Consider the following 19,607-nt stretch of genomic DNA (forward strand, 5'->3'; position numbering starts at 1 on the left):
AGGATGATTGGATTGATCTAGAGTACTTACATTGATAAGGTACTGGCTCGATTCAACATGGAGGAGGCCAAGAGAGGTCACCTACCCATATCACATGGCATAACCCTAAGAAAGAAGATGTGTCCAAAGACACCTGATGAGCGGGAAAGGATGAATCAGATTCCATATGCTTCGCTTATTGGATCGATCATGTATGCCATGATATGTACTAGGCCAGATGTATCGTATGCCTTGAGTGCTACGACCTGATACCAATCAGACCCAGGAGAGGCGCACTGGACTGCGGCCAAGAATATCCTAAAATACCTGAAAAGGAACAAGGATAAATTCCTGGTATATGGTGGCTCAGATAAATTAGTTGTTGAAGGTTATACCGACGCAAGCTTCCAAACAGATAGAGACGATTTCAAATCACAGTTTGGATACGTGTTCTGTCTAAATGGAGGAGCGTTTAGTTGGAAGAGTGCTAAGTAGAGCACAACTGCGGATTCTACAACTGAAGTCGAATACTTGGCAGCTGCTGAAGCGGCTAAGGAGGCAGTTTGGATTCGTAAGTTCGTTGGTGAACTTGATATTGTACCCTCCATCAAGGGTCCAATAGCCCTTTATTGTGACAACAATGGATCTATTGCTCAGACTAGAGAGCCAAGGGAACATCAGAAGGTCAAAATGCCAAGCGGCGATTTCACATGATAAGGTAATGGAAGTCAGAAGGTGAAATCAGAATTTGTAAATTTAGAACAGACGAAAATGTAGCTGATCCACTTACTAAACCTCTGCCTCAAGTGAAGCACAACAAGCACGTTGAGGCAATGGGAATCAGGCACGTTGAACACTGGCTTTGATTTCCCTGTTTAGTGTTTTAATTAATTTTGAACATTTTAATGTAAAACACTACGATGAACCATTCAAGTTTTGGAGTATTTTAATTTCATGTAATTTTATCACTCTGTTTCTATTCAATTGTGGTTTAGGATTAAATATTGAGTCCATTCGATTCTGAGAAAATTCAAAATAGGGTATCAAGACCAGTCTTGGATAAAGAAATACCTATTAAGTTAACATTGAATATTATAATCGAATATTATCCCTAATCGAGGTCATTTAAATGATGGACGATTAATGACCACTTGAGATTAGTGTGTAGTTTGATTTATAGCACCTTTTCTTGTGCTACAAGGACATGGTTGTCATAAATCATTTGCACAAGCATTGGTTTAGAACCATACTGGATCAACCTATGAGAATACTTGAAGAGATTTAAAAATCGTCATAAGTATACTTCTCATTATTGCTATCGAAACCTCTTTCCTCGACCATGAGTATTGTGAGTTCTCTTGTTCGAGTACTAGTCCGTTTTGATGTTAGTCAAACGTCTGCCGCACATAGAGATTATAACGGCAACACTCGGGCGGCCAGGTCCTCTTAGTAAGAGAAGCTGACAGTGCAAGACTAGGAATGTCCCTCTACTAACAATAGGGAACATATCTTTGTTGTTTACAACGCCTCTCGAATAGCGGACTGTAAATTGCATGGCCGTGCTCAAATGGATTTTAAGAAATCATCTGTTTATTGACAGTCGAACTCGGATTTCGAGAAACACTTCTGGACATAATAAGGATGACGAATAATCTTACCTTATAGTTCATTAAGAGACATAGGAAATAGGCTATACACAAAAACCGCATTTGTCCAAAAGGACAAGTGAGAGATTGATAGGAATGATGTCCTTAGAACAAGTGTATTATTCCGATAAGGGTTCAGAATTGTTAGAAAGCTAATTATTCAGTGAGGTCAAGTGATCGGAATGCCTAGTTGGAGGTCGCTTCCGATTAGTATTATTAATGTATAATTAATATTACAGCTTAATATTGACATAACCCTACGGCTCACACCCAAGAAACTAACAATCCGACACGACGAATTAATCCGAAAGGAATAAATGAGTCACTCAAGTATTATGAACAAAGACGTCGGATTCCGAGCTTAGAGTGTCAGAACCGAATTTTAAAAGTCTAGCAAAAATTTAGGAATTGGCTAGACGGAAAAATGTTTCAAGTAACAAGTAAAAACCCTAGCCACACGAAGGCTAGGGAAGCGCGCCATATAGAAGCGCGCCACATGGCAGCGCGCGTAGCAGCGCACGTGGCAACGCACATGGCAGCACGCCATGTGGCAGCGCGCGTGGCGGCGCACCTGGAAGCACGCCATGAGGCAACGCACATGGCAACACGCCATGTGGCAGCGTGCCAGCGCACCACATTGGCAGCGCGCCTCGTTGGTAGCGGGCCGCGGACCCAGGTGACGGGTCATGGAAACGGGCCGAAGGGTGGCGGCCCAACCGAACCTATCTTGGGGGTCAAGGTTGGGTGCCACATGGTTAGCTCACAATGGATGTGAGTTGCCTTGGGGAGCAAGGGAGGAAGTGGTCCTCACCTAACCATGTGACACTTGTTATTTAGTGATTCCTTGGTTTATTTAACTAGGAATTGAATTCAACATTCTTTCCATGTGGGATCTTTTTGAGAAAAAGTCCCACATTGAAAGATGAGAGGAATTCACAAGGAAGCACTCCTTATAAATAGCCAAGGCATACCTTGGGATTGTTCACTTGAGTAGGAACTCAAAAAGGCATCTCCACTTGAGAGAAAACCTTTAACTTCATATAATACTCGAGTAGTGTTTTGGTCCGACTCGGCTAAACTCCGAGTAAGAGACCAATCGGGTCGAGTTGCGGGTGGATACCGTAGGAGGCCTCTGCACTTGCAAGACTTGGATTTGAAGTAAGAGCTTCGGGTGTGAACGAAACACGCGACAAGGGTAAGATCGTCTTTTCTCTCTTTCTTGTTATTTATGTCATTTAGTTAAATTAATTGTGAGCGGTCTTCGGGGTCGAGTTTTGTTCTGCGGTGAGTTAGACTTACCGAAACCAACAGCAAGACACAAGGTTGCGTGCGGATGGCACGCGCAGCCCTATTTCTTGCGCTGGGTGTGGTCGCGCAACTTAATGAGTTGCGCGCGCCACCTATTCGTGCAATATTTTTCTTTTGTCGAACAATTTTTTTTTTCGTATCTCTCTTTTTTACGATTTTTTTATATATATATTTTTTTTATGATATCCTTCGAATGTGACTCAAAATTACGAAGGGACAAATTCGCAATTGGGAACCTAAATCAAGACTAGAAAGCTATCCTAACCACGTCACAAATAGTCATTGGCAATCATGTAAGCATACCATAAAGCCATTTATCCATATAATGCCTTTTTAAGGTTGAAGTTTGGGTTCCTAAAGGTACCATATCTTAGGAAACCATGCACAAATCAATCACTCAATGTGTTGACTCATGATATGGTCCTCCCAACATTTTGTTGGCGATATGGGTGGGATGATTGTTATTGATTTCGGGATAGAAGCCTGGTGTTGGAAACCACTAGTCAATAAGCCAATCCCCAAAGGTTATAGTGTGCTATGATTATGCATTATGCAATGTTGCTTGTTTGGTTTTTACTTTTGTGAAAAAGGAAGATATTATGCGCTCAAGTCTCGCTTTCTAACTAGAGATTATCCAAGTTAGTGCCCGTTACAACCCATAGGGAACCTAGTGTTGGAAACCTTAAACCATAACTAAAAACTAATCTTGTAACCTCTAAGTCCCCAGTGGAGTCGCCACTGTAAGGAGGGTGTGCCCATCGTAGGGGATCCTTCTCCTTTATTCCCATGGCCCTTTAAAAGCCTAGGACTTTACACTTGTTAAGGTGTATTACGATTTGAATTCCTGACTGTTTAGGGGACTTTGAATTATAGTTGGTCCTATCATTACACTTTTTTGTAAGAAACTAGTAAGGAGTCGCTAATGAGTTTTAGAAAAACTCATAAACCTCGTTCATGCCTTTCTCCCAAGTAGAGTTCAAGGGATATTTAGCACGAATCATAAGTTTACCCATGCCCAAATTGGTCCACTTGTACAGAAATGAGTTCGGGAGCGAGGGTACTAAAATAACGTTCCTTTTAGGGGGTAATCGCTATTCTAGCCCTAGTGCGGCCTCTACTAACTCTTCCTTTTTCACAATTTCATTATCGAACAATATATGCAACGTGATATCCAAAACTAAGTTAATTGATTTTATTTACAAGCATTAATCACATAGGAATTACATTGCAAAGTCGTTATTCTTTATTTAATTCAAATTCGTAAAAAAGAACGATAAATAAACAAGATTCGCCTGGCTTAGGTGATAAAACAACAATTAATTATTCCAATTCTAATCTTGATTAACGCAAGAAACTATGTGAAAAGAATTAATTTAAAGTTTATTTAAAGTGATCAACCAACACTAATTAATTGATTTAAAGTTATTTAAACAATAAAAAGAAGGTGATTTATCTAAGTGTTCGGGAAACTAACCACTTTTCTTTGCCAGATCTTCGTTTAGAACACTTATGGACTCCTTCTTGTTAGGGAACCTCCACCGTAAGGACAAGTAATAAGAAGGGTAAGTGTTTAAGACAAGAAGGTTGTTAGTACACAAGTTCACAAAGTTTCTGCTAGCTTTTCGGGTTAATTTCTGTGTATTTAAGCTTTGTATTAAGCCCCTTATTTATAGGGAATGAGTGCGTTTTAGGGTTTTGAGCAGTTAACCGCAGCATGTGGCACGTGCATCTCAGAGGGTCGCGCGCGCCTACTACGCGCAAGTGATTTAGATGCGGTGCCAGGGGCAGCGCAACTAATTTTAATGCGTGTGGTATTATGGTAAGATTCAATTCAGTATTTACACAAAATTCTCAATCTTCCGTGGGCGCATCACTGGAGGTTGCGCTGGGTGCAACGCGCAACCTTGTGAGTTGCACGCGTCAGGCCAGTGCAACTTGCGCACGGATTTTCCTGCTACAGCTTTGGTTTTTAACCTAGGCGACCCTAAATCCGTCAAAATTAGGTTTTAACTTCGAGTTTAGGCCTAATTATTGATCAGGCTTAGTTAATTGAACTTTCATTCATTTTCATTTTGGGTTAGGATAGTCATTATGTATTCTTGTGACTCAATCAGTAGTCCATAAGTATTCTTCACATTGATCCAACACAAAGATGATTCTATTTATCGTCATAGCACTTCCGGTCGGGACAGGAGGCCAAAAGTAGATATCTACATAATCCTTAAGTGTATGCCCTTATTTTTCACTAACTATATTTAAGATCTTTTGACTTAGGAACCGCAATTTCCCTATTTATTGCGAGTAAATTGGACCAGAGGTAGTATAAGATACCATACATTAAACTTTAACCAACGCCAAAAATGGATTACACATCTATTTAAATTTAATAATTCACATTTGATTTCTTTATTTCAATTATCTATTACTGTATATTAAATTGGAGTATTTTTTAACTGAATTTTCCCTCCAAAACTTTACATTTTTTATATATAAAATCATTAATTTGTTTAGGAAATTCATTACATCTATTTATTACTATAATTTTTTTTGAAGATTATTATTTTAATTGACAATTGTGTTATACTTTGTAGTTCTCTAGAAACTACTATATTTCAATTATCAATAATTTCAAAAACTGAGCATGGCTTGGGTAGTCAAGTATTATCTAATTATAGTCTATATATTGTTGTAGACTTGTATTAAAAACATAGAATTTTAAGTAAAAAATAAATTGATGGCTCAAGTATTACAGTATGTTATTCAAAGAATGAGAACCAACTAAGACTGAGAACTTTTTTAGAATACATGTAAAGGGGAATTATTTTAGAATATATCTATAACATCATACTATCTCCGGTCCAATTTAATCGCAACAATTTCCTAAAACGGATGGTTCATATTACTCGCAATAATTGTGTTTCTTTCCTATTTTAGTATGTCTTTTGGTGGTAAATTACCAATATACCCTTACTTTTTTTAAACAACCTTGTTAAATTACAAATCTGATTTCATTAGATTAAACCTCAAGCTTAAATAATTAAACCCTCACCCCCTTTAATTTTCTCTCTCCTCCTCCATCCCCATTTTCATGGTGGTTTCGTGGTGTTAAGAGCGACGGCGGTCGTCGATAAATAATGAAGAAAATGAGTTTTCTCTCTCCTCCTTTCTCGTGGTTTCAAATCGGCGGCATCAGGGGTTTTAAAGTATTATCTAATATTCTAATTATAGTCTATTGTTGTAGACTTGTAGAAAAAACATAGAATTTTAAGTAAAAAATAAATTGATGGCTCAAGTATTACAGTATGTTATTCAAAGAATGAGAACCAACTAAGATTGAGAACTTTGTATATATTTACGACCTTTAGCATCACACTTGCAAGAAAATTAAAACGCAGATTATTCAGATCATCAAACTTATTATGAATCTTTGAGGTGTTTAATTTGAATTACATCATTACATAATGTCATATGAAAGCTAATTATTAGCAAAAATAACATGCCAAGTGCTTACAATTGCCACATAACTAATTTCTTATACACTTGAATACACACAATATGATAATACACCAATTTAATTACTACACATTCCATAACCATACATACATGCTATGAGCTAACAGAAGCAGTTCATAGCAAGCGCAGAGTAAAACAAAATTATGCCAACAGTTGCTAGGGTAATCGAATCGTGTTCATTCCATCCGTACAAACTTATACTAGCATGAATGAAACCTTTACATGGGAGCTTTCGAGTAACAAGGCACGATAGCAAAGCAGGTAGGCCAAGGATACAGGACTTGTTACGTTCCAAATCGATAAGGGCCATCGCCCATGTAGTGACCATCCATGTAAAGGGCAGGATTGTGGGGATGAATGCCGTCCATGACCATGAACTGCATGTCTTCAGATGGTTTCCAGTGTCGTTTCCTCTGGTTTATGAACCAGTTGTTGATCTGTTTTTGGTCTAATCCTGTGGCTTCAGCCAACGCCACCTTCTCCGATTCCTGGTTTTATTAACATTAACAACAATCAATATTTGCAACATATGCTTGGGGTTAAAGTTTCATTACCATAGACATTAGTACGCACGAATCAAACCCTACAAAATGGTTAGTACGTTACAGACATGCTTTGCAAGCTTGACCTCCTTTCTTTCTTCTTGTCTCTAGATATTTTAATTCAATGCTAGATGTAATTTTAAAATAACTGTATTTGGGTTGAACATGATTATTACCGTATGTACCAATTAAGATGGTCATTCATAACATTATAGCATACCATAAATCGCTTGTTTAGTACACAAAGTTTAGTCACACATACAAAATGAGCTATTTTTACCATTAAGGGAGTGTTTGGTATAAACATTGTAAATGAAACGGAAAGGATTCAAATAAGTAAGGGAAAGGGTAATGATTAACGTTACATTTACTATATGTTTGGTATCCTAGTGGAATGGAAACAATTTGAGGAGATTGTGATTGAATAAGGAAACATATTTTGTTTCCAATAGTTTGTCAAGAGTAATAAATTGAGGGATTTTGTTATCCTCCGAAAACGGTATTTGTTACTTTTAACTCATACCAAACAACTAGAAATGGAAACACTTAATTGAATCTGTTTCCTACATCTAAAACTACTACACCAAACGCCCCCTAAAGGTTTCTTTGCTACTAGAAGGATTATAATGCAATATAACATGATTTGTGATATTTTTGATTGACTCACTCGACTTGAATGAAATAAACATTGGTTTCTAAAAGTACAATTCTTGGTTGATATTGTTTTGGGTGGCCATCAATAGACCTATATGGCTCAAGTTTGCTTACGGCTTGTGAACTAGATTTACGTGTGGGCAGTGGCCTGGGACCTAGTTTGTAATGGCGATTAAGATTGTGAGCTCTGGAACAAAGCTGTCATCGGAAAGTATGCTTAGCAAGTGAATTGCCACGCTGATAATTTATGGCTGAAATGGGTCCGTTATCCAAAATAATGATTGGTGCATACATGGTGTTACAATCCAATAAACCATGTTACTTCTTACAGGCTGTAACTAACAGCTGGAATAGAATTAAGTAGCATCAAGAAATTGATGGAAGGGAAATAGGTAGTTTAATAATCAATAGCAAGATCATCAAACAACAATGGCATACTATATGGACCCTTGTAATTAATGGCATGCTTGAAATCAAGTGATGGTAAATCGGCATCAAGGGGTTGTGGTAGGTATAATCTACCCTATTTTGCTATCATGCATACTTCTCAAGTATGTTTGATAGACTTGAGACTAGAGAAAGGTTGTACTCTTTGCGTAATATGTAGACGGCCCCTTAGACACCTAATTATTATTGTCTGTGTAGACACATGTCAAAACGAAACTTTGATCAATAATATCTTTAATTATACAATACATATGGAATAAACGACCTGAAAGAAATTAAGGAAATCGAAAACTTACAGAAGGATAAGGCCATTTGTAGTGCAATTCCCACCAACTTAGCAGCTTTTGACGGGCCTCTTTGGGGAGCTTCCCTTTCTTCTTTTTCTTAGAGAGCTCCTGTTTGAGACTACTCAAGTAACCGCTGTATTTCTTCAGAAGATGATTTTTCAATTCTCGGTCTTCAGCACGAGGATCTATCTCTGGAAGTTCTGTTTCACCTCCGCTGTTTTCTTGATCCTCTTCTGATGAACCAACCCCTTCAGATTTATCATCTGCTCCATACATGCAAGTAAGATTGTAAGAAGTCGGAACACTAGAATGTAAAAAAATTCACACAAATATTACATGGATTGTGTTAAGGAAAATCAGTGTGTAAAAAATTGCCCATATTACATGATACTGAGCACCATTTTACCATATTCTCAAGGATTGTGTTCAGGAAAACCAGTATGTAAAACAGCCAAATATAGAATCGGTATGTAATATAGGTCTCATGCTTAATCAGCACACAAGTTTTTTGATTAATGATAATGTTACACAATGTACATAATAATTACCTTCTAAAGTTTCAAGAATGCCTAGAAACAACTAAATGAGTCCCAAAGTCTTAATCCTATAAGTGAGATCGGCTACATGAACTAAAACTGATTATTTCGTATAATCATCCACAAAAATCTTCCTCCTTCATCCTTTACGATCAAATGTCTCATTCATCTGTATATCCTTCTTAGCGCTATTCAAATTTTACCAGCATGGTTATTTTTTACATACCATCAAAAATGTTTAATGTACTACTTTAGAATCAGCTATTCAAAAGTATATGTCAAGCCTATTTTTACATGATTTAGACGCTTGATAGACTAAAACATTCAATACACCACTTTTCCCAGAAATATGTTACCTTCATGAATAAATTTACTTTTCTCATGTTTGCTCCAAAAAACAATATACACAATTTTAACATCCAAACTAGTTTTTTAGCAAATGGATATCAGCTTTCCAATCCATGATGTTATAATTTAGCAAACTTGAAAATATTAACAAAATCAACAAACAAAATTATATATTTTATGTGGTTCACTCATGATAAGTTAACTACGTTTGTGGACAGAAGAAAGGGGATTTCTATTTACTTTGGAGCTAATAAAATTACAAAATAGGCCCATACAAAAGACATCATAGCCCACAAAACACTACGGTGTCATTTGATAGACAAAAAAAAAATATTATAGGAAGTTGAAACTTCTAAGATTTAAAATTTATTTCCTTATGGTGTTTGGTTGACAAATTTATGGGAAATAAAAATTCCTAAGAAGGGCCTATTTCGATTTACGGGAAAGAACTGAACTGAATCTGAATAAAGTTGAAATGAATTGTTTATAAGAGAAGAAAATTAGGAACTGAACTGAATTGATTAGAGCTGAGCTAAACTGTAATTAAGATGAACAGAACAGGCCTAAGTTTCATTTATCACAAAATTTAGGAACTTAGTTATCTAGCTAGGACTCTAGGAGACTAGGAGGACCTATGTAAATTAATTAATGAAACTCCCTAAGGAAATTTTTATAGAATTTGTTATATACACTGGAGTATACGGTACACCCGAGGGTCATTTGCTTATTTAATTAAGAAATGAGCAAATAATTATTGTTGTTCATTTGTTGATAAAATGTGCAAATGAATCCGGGTGTACATAACATGCTCTTGAATTTTCAGCCCATAATTAACCAAACACGATTTAATTTTTTCTAGGACATTCATTTACATGGTAATATAATATTCCAAGGAATTTGCAATTCCCACATTCAATCAAATGAGCACTAGTTTTCGAGACAATACCCCAAACCCCTATCGGGGGTAGCTTACCTCCCAAACCAAGGCACGCCCCTAGACCTCAATCGCTAACCAACTAGCGAGTTTTCAAAAGAAGTTAACTGCTCAAGGCATATTTTACCACCTGGTTTATGTTTGGGTCTATAATTTATGGTTTTAGTAAACGATATTGCACTGTTATTGTTCTCTTTCTATAAAATGAGTTATTCGTGTCAGACCAAAACAATGTCATACAAAAAGTAACATTGCTATAGACATTGACACGAGACTTTCTTTGCAAGAACACGAACAAAATCGTTACATTTACTACCGCACAAACTAAAATTAAAATTACTATAAAATGAGTGTTTGATGTAGATCTCTTGTGGCCTTTTCTTGTTCATCTACACACTTTATTATGTCCTGCGTATATATTCTTATAATCATCAACATCATTTCAAATAATTACCCCAATTTAACTAGTATGCTTTAAAAAATTAATTAAATGCTAAAAAACCTAAAATGCTTTTAACCAACTCATCTAGTAGACTATTACTAATAAAATCTTCAGTAAAATTTATTTGGGAAATAAAATTTTACCAAGAATAACACATTATCAAAAAACCAAAAGTCGTCCAAGAAAATTAAGAGCAAAGTGGTATAAAACTCTCAGTTCAAAGGCCCATATGTCAGAGGAAAACATGCATTTGCCCACTTTGCCGGACAGGAAATGACACCACTGGCACTCAGTAACTTCATCTCAGTATTGACCAATTAATTCCAAAACTTTCAAACATGAAAACAAACCAAATTTCAGAATAAATAAATATCTTAAATTAAAATAAATAAAAAATACTTCATTGAATAATAAAATAAGTAAAACCCCAAAGAACTCGTCAATCAAATGTCATGTCTGGTGGTCTAAGCTTAGCTAGCTTGCCAGCAACTCTGCGGCTACAATTTCCTAGAACATGACCATCAGATGTGCAGGTTTGTTTAATGATAAGGATGAATGATTCTTGTTAATTTCTAACCATAAACAGCTTCCTTATATTGTTTGTCAATGCTAGCTATTGTAAATTCTCCCTATGGTGCATGAAAACTCTGTTTGGGGTAAACGTTTCCGTTTTTAATTCCGAAATGCAGAAACTTAGACTTCTGCATGAAACCTAGAATTCTCTAAAGTTGGTGTGGTACTCAACATTTTGATTAAATCTCATCTAGTGTATCATATTAGACATACTTCAATTCCACTGTACAAATTTTCACAATCCACAACACATAAGATGAGGGGAGACTACGAGAGTGTAAAGAAAAAGAGTAAGGGCCTAATTTACTGAACTAAGATGTGCTGTATTGATTGGAACTGAATAGAGGTGAAATGAATTGTTTATGAGAGAAGGAAATTAAAAACTGAACTGAACTAATTGAAGCTAAATTGAACTGAAATTAAGCCGAACAGAACAGACCCTAAATAAAGATATCCACTTCACATAGGATAGTGAATTTTCTAGTTTCTACTTGTATTTTTTGTGTACATCCTATTAAAAAATGCTAGATGTTTATTTGTGGACAATGAGTACAATTTATTGTCCTAAACTACCCATTTCCTCCATTTTTCTAAATTTTCACACTTTTTGTTTTCATCTAATTTTCTAAGGCAAAACCTAATAAATGCCCACGAGATGTCAAATAAGAAAACTAAAAGTGAAAATATTAAGATATAATAAATATTAATCACACTGATCAATACGAGACTTTGACATGCATTTTAAAATTAATACTATTTTAGACTATAAATTACTTATGTAACACCACAGAGGACTCTTTAGCAAGACCATTTTTCTCAATTCTACTCAGCTTTGCTCCTCTTTGACTACCTTTTACTACAATCCTACATTATGGGAACCAATTATGTGAAATAAATCACTTATTTCTATCGATCTCTCTTTTTTAAATAAAAGTAGTCATCCCATTTTACTTTCCCTTTATTTTGTACGAAGTAGAAAATATAAAAAAGAAAATGTCAATCCATCTACAAATAATCTTTTTGATAGATTTAGTCAAGCACATTGAGAAATTTGATAAATTTAGTGATGCACAATAAGTAAATTTTTTTAAAAAAATAATTATAACACAAAAAATTTTAAAAATTAAATTAATAAATTAAGTAGCACTTTTTTTTTTTTTTTTGGTGTTTAGAGAGCTACAAGGACAGAAATTAAACAGCACTGTTGTTTTGGGTGTTTTTGTCCCTCGGGAGAGTTACAACTCGAAGACTGGTCCGGTGCGACCTGTACCTGCAAGACAAACGGAGACACCAGTTGGTAGGTGCTCCGCCTCCGACGATCAAGTTAGTAACTTGAAAGGAGAGAAAAAGGTGCGGAAATTTAGATGGGGATCTGCTCGGGTTCCAAGCTCAGTTGTCTCTATCAAAGGGACAGTTTGTAATAAATGGTAGAACGTGCCCTCCAAAAGAGGAGAATCTCCCTATTTATAGGGTCCTTGGGAATTGTGCCCCTAATTAGGTCACAGAACCCTAATCAGTGGTGGGATGCGCCGTTTTACGGCTTTCTCGGGATTTGGGCCTGAAGACCGTCATCCTCCAAATATCTGGGATGACACGTGTCAAGCAGGGATAGGTCCACTTTGGACCACCCTGGGGCTGACACGTGTCACCCTCTGGTTGGTCCACATGGAGGGGTAAAATTACCCTAAACATTTGCCCCTCACAAATGTGACGTGGCACGCCACGTGGCATCTGTGACACGCGTCACTCTCTGATTGGTGGTAATTTTACCGCCAAAATTTTACTGCTCACCATCTGAGTAAATTACAGGAATACCCCTTAATTTACCCTCCTTATATAGCCGTTTACCCTCATTATTTTTGTACGTTTCACAAAAATTTTCAGAGAGAACTTTGAGAGAATCTTGAAAGAGAGAGCAGAAGTCATCCGTCTGAGGCAAGCGCAAGTTTTAAGAAAACTCATTCTTCTCAACACAGGCAGACCCGTCTACCTTCAAATCTCAAATCTAAAGGTACCGTCTCTGACACTCTCAGCTCTTTTTCATTTTACCGCTTGTACATATTTCTTGCAATAAATGGATTCATCACCAACACACACGGCACAACCTAGGTTAGAATCCAGCCGTTCACCAGGAACGGCTGAGTCTAGGACTGGTAGTGTCGTCTCAGGGTGTTGGGACCACCCTCATGCTTAGATTCCGACCATTTGCGCGTCTGTGCAGGACACAATGGCTCGGACTATGCAGACGGCACATGATCCGAATTATAGGAGCGAAGGCTCAGGCGGCCAAACGCCTGAGGGTGAGACGTTTGGCTCAGAACACCAGACGACTCCGGAGATATCCCCTCCGCGTGGCCCCCCAACTCCTCCAGACTCGTTTTTGGACGAGTGCGACCAAGGTGGTGAGGAGGCCGCCTCAGCTTCTGTCTCCCAATCTGGGAAGGAGACGGGGAGCGGATTTACCGTCTCCTCTTCTGAGAGCAGTGATGATCTTCCCCCGCTTGAGGATAGCGAGGAAGAAGTGGAATGAGAAAGACGATCCCTACAAGATCCACGACTCCAACAAAGACAGGGACCTCATGGAAAGAGGCCTTTAAAATTTTTTGAAAGTGCACCCGTTAGGAGACGGGTACAAAATAAGGGTGCCTCCTGCAGACGGCACCATTTCTTGGGAAGACACTGAACGAAACGCCAACGGCTACTTCGGCTGTTACGAGGCGGCGTTCAAGGCTGGTCTGCGCTTCCCCCTTCACCAGGCGGTGAGGGCAATCTTGAGAGGCTACGGCCTCGGAGTCTGGCAACTTACCCCCAATTCTTGGGCAAACATTCTGGGATATGTTGCCGTCTGTGAGTTCCAAGGAATTCACCCCGGCAGGGAAGCTTTTGCTAAGATGCACTATCTTAGCCGCAGCCCAGGCGGGTACAGAGCGTGGTATACTTTGACCACGTTTCCTCAATATATGATGATCTTGGATAAGGTCTCCAAATTTGATGGCTGGAAGCACAGGGTCTACGTGCTGACGGCCCCAACCAGGTGGGAGAATTGCGAGCTCCGCCAATACAATAAAAAGCCCGACCTTCTGGGTTGGAAATGCTGTCTGCCCCGGATCCCGGATGAGGACTTCGATAAAATAATTGAGGCTGACTTATTCGGCCTCAAAGACGCCACACTGTCAACCGGGGAGACAATAAAAGTCCCAGAAACTGGATCCCTAAGAGCGTCTGGCTCAGGGACGAATGCTTCCTAGCCGCCTGCGGGATAGGGCACATGTTCACCAGACGTATGCGCCTGAATCAATATCCGTCTGTAGTACTTTTGTATCGGAATCGTTTTTAATGATGTACTAACCAATTCCTTTTTGTTTTTTGCAGAAGAAGTGTTGAACATGTTGCCAGACGAGAAGACTCCCAGGCAGTCCTCTGCTCAAATCCGCAGAGACCTGGCCAAGGCTCAAGCGAGGGAACTCAGGGGCAAGGTAAACGTCTGACTCTTTTCTTGAGTTTGCTTTCAAAGTTTGCTTTCTTGACTACTAACATTAACTTGTTTATTTTCTTAGGGGGGAGAGGTGGATAAGACGTTTGAGAAAAAACTCAAACGGGCAAGGGAGGAGACCACCGCCTCTAACCCCAGCAAGTCCTCGAAAAAGGCAGCCTCCACCGCAACTCTCATTGCCCCAGGCGAGAAGACTCAGATGCGGATAGGGGGAAGAACGGAGAAGGTGAGTGGCTCCCTAGGCCTCGACCTGGCCAACCCCCTATCTGCAACCGGGGGGTTCACCGCACCTGCCAGCGGCTCTCGTCTGGCCGGCTCTACAGGTAAGAACCCTTTTGAATCCCCGCCTGAGCCGGGGTGGCCGTTGCGAGTGAAATCACACTCCCAGCAGACGTCATCCTCAGATGGTCGGAACCAGATTGGTGCTGCTTTAGTTTCACACTCTAACGCTGATTGTGGTGCAGATCAATCACCTCGCTGGCCAGACGTCCAGAAGCACGCCAAGGCCATGCTGGAGGCTGTGAGAAAGCGGGATAAGGATGCTATCCCGGGGATTGAGACGTTCAATCTTGAACGTATCTTGTCCCTCCTGGATGAGGTAAGACACTTGAATAATTTGAATCATTTTTTCTCCAAGTTTTTCTCCGCCTGCAGTGCTAACCCTGTTTGCTTTTACAGGCTCTTCTGCGGGTAGACGGGCTCAAGCGGGATGAGGTAAGACGGGCCAAGCAGTCCGCCTCAGACGCCAATAATATTGCTTTATACTCGTATATCATTGACGATCTTGAAAGTAAAGCAACCCAAATGACACAGGCGGCCAAGATCCAAGAGCTGGAGGCGGACTTACGGGCGGCCAAGCAGAAGGCGGCGGATGTAAAGACGGCCCAGAAACAGGCGGAGGAGGACCTCCCCAAGCTCAGGGAGGACCTCCAGAAGGTTCAGGAGGACCTTGAGAAGCTTCATGGTGTCTCGAAAGAGAACACTGATCTGAAGGGCAAGGTTGCCAAGCTGGAGAAGGAGGCGGCCAAAGCTCAGGATAACTTCCGAGCGACTCTGCAGGCGGATCAAAACCGCCTGGTAGCTGAGATGGCCGCCGACAGCGAGGCCATGATGAAGATCGCCTGGGCTGCCTTGTATCCAAACAAGGATTATGGTGTATGGGCTCTGGCTTACAAATATGCTGAAGAGGTGATATACCTGAGAGAGAAGGGTGAGCTAGAGCCTGAGTCTTTCCTCGCCTGGGCCAACATTGAGCACCCCGAGCCTGAAGCCCCCGAGACTGAAGAAGAAGGGGAGAAGGGCCAGGAGGGACCGTCTGCGGGGCAATGAACTCAGCGGCTGTGTGCTAATTTCTTTCTTTTTTTTATTTATCTGCGGCAGTATGCCACCAAACTTGCGTTTCCGGCCTGTAGCCGAGTATATTTGTATCTTTACCGGCTATAGGGCCGTGTTGTCAAACAATTTCCTTTACCCGGACGGGGTCCGGTTAACATTTAATCCATCACAGCCGTTTGGCTGGGTGGAAATTCAATGAATGCACCGACTGAGTCGGTTTTTATTACTTTGCGCTTGTGTTTGCACTTCAATTTCATTTCAATTTTTTGCATTTTCAATATTTGCCTAACTTATCAAAAGCATGCGGCGATCTCTGCCTAACTTATCAAAAGTATACGACTGTCCTTGCCCCTGGACGGCTGTATGGTTGGTTTCAAGTGGAGTTGGTTGATTGACTTGGGAACGTCTGATGCTGTATAGAGCATGATACGTTTGTAAGTCAATCAATCACAGTAGTGATTGCCCCAAACCAAGTGCACAGCCGTACACTAACAGGCGTTCCAGTCACTATCTAGACGGTGTTGACCGTCTAGGTAGAGATTGTATAGCCATTGCACAACTCTTTTGCCCCAAACGAGGATGTATGCAATTTAAAACGAAAAAATGCTAAGTAAGAACTTCAGTCGGTCGCCGACTGATGTCATTGGACATTCGGGTTCCAAAACTTGGTCGTTCCTTAGACTGTTCAGGTCAGACGGCTATGGATGGCTGATTCAACCGTCCAATCGTGGTCGCCTGCATTGGTACGTAGAGTAAGCAGGTTGGCTTCTCTCTGCGACGATTGCACCTGGAGGGGTATCGCCGGACGCCTTTGTCCATGTTGGGATAGGCGAATTTATGGGAAATGCAGCCATCCGGCCATTGGCCTTCTGGTCTTGTTTGAGACCGGCTGTATAGCCACTAAGCGGTTTTGTGCTTAGCTTAATTATCTGGCCATTGACCTCTCGTCAATCAGACGTTAATTCAATTTTCAAGTGACAAACTCAGAGAAATAAACAAGTGGCCCGTCTGAGCTTCAGACGGAGTACAAGACAGATAAACAAAACAAAAGTGAAAACAAAAAGCAATTTCTCATTAATTTACTTCTTGTTTACCAACATTACAAATCTCAGAAGTAGTACTTTTTCAAATTGTCTACATTCCAAGTTCTAGGCAGGCGCCTGCCGTCTGGAGTTTCCAGGCGGTAGGTGCCGTCTCTTACTTCTTCATAAATCCGGTAGGGGCCTTCCCAATTTGGAGTTAGCTTTCCAAGCTCATTGGCCCTACCGGTTGCCTCCATTTTCCGTAACACTAGGTCGTCCACTTTCAAAGGACGCCTGTGTACTTTCTTGTTGTAGGCTCTTGTCATTGTCAGACGGTAAATCTCATGACGCAAGGCGGCATTGCCCCTGCGTTCTGGGAGTGAGTCCAATGCCAGGCGCATTGCCTCCCAATTTGCCTCTTCATCATAAAGCATGACTCTGAGAGTCGGCTCATAGTGTTCAATGGGCAAGACGGCTTCAACACCGTAAACCATGAGAAATGGGGTTTCACCGGTTGCCCCCTTTGCTGTTGTCTGGATGGCCCATAGGACATGGATTAATTCCTCGGCCCATAAGCCACCGACTCTTTCAATTTTCTTCGTAATGCCGTCTGAGATCAGTTTGTTGAAGGCTTCAACTTGGCCGTTTACTTGGGGACGGCCGACTGATGCAAAACAACTTGAGATCCCTTGATCTCCCAACCAAGTTTTTACCTGAGGCGTCTCAAACTGAGGACCATTATCAAACACCATGGACATAGGAACCCCATACCGGGTGATAACATTCTTTCAGATGAAAAAGATGACGTCTGATGTCTTGATATTCTTTACCGCCTCAGCCTCTACCCACTTGGTGAAGTAATCCACAGCCACCAAGATGTAACGCTTTCCGCCTGGTGCAGGCGTGTAAGGACCTAAGATGTCCATGCCCCATTTTGCAAACGGGATTGGGCTGTGGATGGCCGTCAGATCAGTAGCCGGACGGTGAATAAGTTTGCCAAATTTTTGGCACTTGTCACATTTCTTCACCAACTCCTTGGCGTCTGCCTCCAGAGTGGGCCAAAAGTAATGTCGTCTGGCTCTGACGGCTAGGGATCTGCCGCCTATGTGGGAGGCGCAAAACCCCGAGTGCAAGTTTTCAAGAACTTCTTTCCCCTTTTCTGGGGCTACACATTTCAAAATAGGCTTAAGAAACCCCGCCTTGAAGAGTTCTCCATTTCTCAACTCGAAACTTGCGGCTCGCTTTTTTAGAACGGCGGCCTCCTGTGGCGAATCAGGAAGTGTACCGTCTGAGAGGTATGCCCGGATGCCATCCATCCAGGTAGAGCTTCGGTCCAGGACTCCAATGGGATCTTCATAGATGCTTCTTTTTTCAAGAACTTCCCAAAAGACTGACCGAGGCGTATCATGGCAGGCGGAAGATGCAAGTTTTGACAGTGCATCCGCCTGGTTGTTATCAGACCTGGGCACTTGATTCAAATGAAACTCCTCAAGTGACCCAGCCTCCTCTTTGACCGCCTGAAGATATTTGATCATAGCCGGGTGAGTTGCCTCAAATTTTCCCTCATACTGGCTAACGACCAACTGTGAATCAGAGTAGGCGTCAATTTTTGTTGCCCCTGCCGCCTTACACATGCGGATTCCGGCTAGCAAGGCTTCATGTTCCGCCTCATTGTTTGAGGCCTGAAACTTGAACCGTAGTGCATACTCATATCTGTCCCCCTCAGGAGACTCGTAGATTACTCCTACACCACAGCCGTTCTTTGTAGAGCTCCCGTCTACATACACTTTCCAAACCCGATCAAGATTATCCGGAGCCACCGGACGGGTCATTTCAACAATGAAGTCGGCAAACTCCTGACCTTTCACTGCCTTCCTTGGTTCGTAAGTGATTTCAACACTTTGCATTTCAATAGCCCATTTCAACATTCTGCCGGCTGACTCCAAAGTAGACATTGGCCGCTTCAGTAGCTGGTCGGTGTAAATTACCACCAGATGAGCCAGAAAGTAGGGATTCAATTTTTTGAATTCCATGTACAAAGCAAGGCCAAATTTTTCAACCATGGGGTACCGGAGTTCAGCATTTTTTAGAACATGGCTAATGAAGTAAACCGGGAGCTGAACGTCGTCTCGTTCAGCAAGGAGAACGGCACTGAGAGCATGATCTAAGACGGCCAAATACATGTACAACGTCTCCCTAGGCAGAGGACTGACCAGCCTAGGCCGAGAATGCAAGTGCTCTTTTAGCTTCTGAAATGGCGTCTCAGCATCGTCTCCCCATTCAAACCTGGTCTTCTTCCTGATTGCTTGGAAGAAGTAAAGGCATTTGTCGCCTGACCGGCTGAGGAACCTTCCCAAGGCGACTAGGCAACCAGTTAGTCTCTGAACTTCCTTGACAGAACGGGGTGACTTCATGTCAATTACCGCCTGTATCTTTTCGGGGTTAGCCTCTATCCCCCTCTGATCAATCAGAAATCCGAGAAACTTCCCAGACTCAACACCAAATACGCATTTCTTGGAGTTTAACATGACCTTATGCCACCTGAGGG

At 40.8% G+C, this 19,607-nt stretch overlaps 1 protein-coding gene across 1 annotated transcript in view; it reads right to left on the reverse strand.

Moving 5' to 3' along the window:
- Positions 1-6,705: 6,705 nt before the first annotated feature.
- LOC145590848 (homeotic protein knotted-1-like) overlaps positions 6,706-19,607 on the reverse strand; it is a 31,931-nt gene continuing 19,029 nt past the window's right edge. Inside the window, exons 4-5 of the mRNA XM_081647234.1 lie at positions 8,386-8,639; positions 6,706-6,934 (exon numbers count right to left, since the gene is read on the reverse strand). Of these exons, the coding sequence (XP_081503360.1) occupies positions 6,731-6,934; positions 8,386-8,639 (458 nt within the window). The 3' untranslated portion in view covers positions 6,706-6,730. The remainder of the gene's footprint in view (positions 6,935-8,385; positions 8,640-19,607) is intronic.

Source organism: Chenopodium album, chromosome 18 (assembly GCF_948465745.1).
Source record: "Chenopodium album chromosome 18, dcCheAlbu1.1, whole genome shotgun sequence".
NCBI lineage: Eukaryota > Viridiplantae > Streptophyta > Magnoliopsida > Caryophyllales > Amaranthaceae > Chenopodium > Chenopodium album.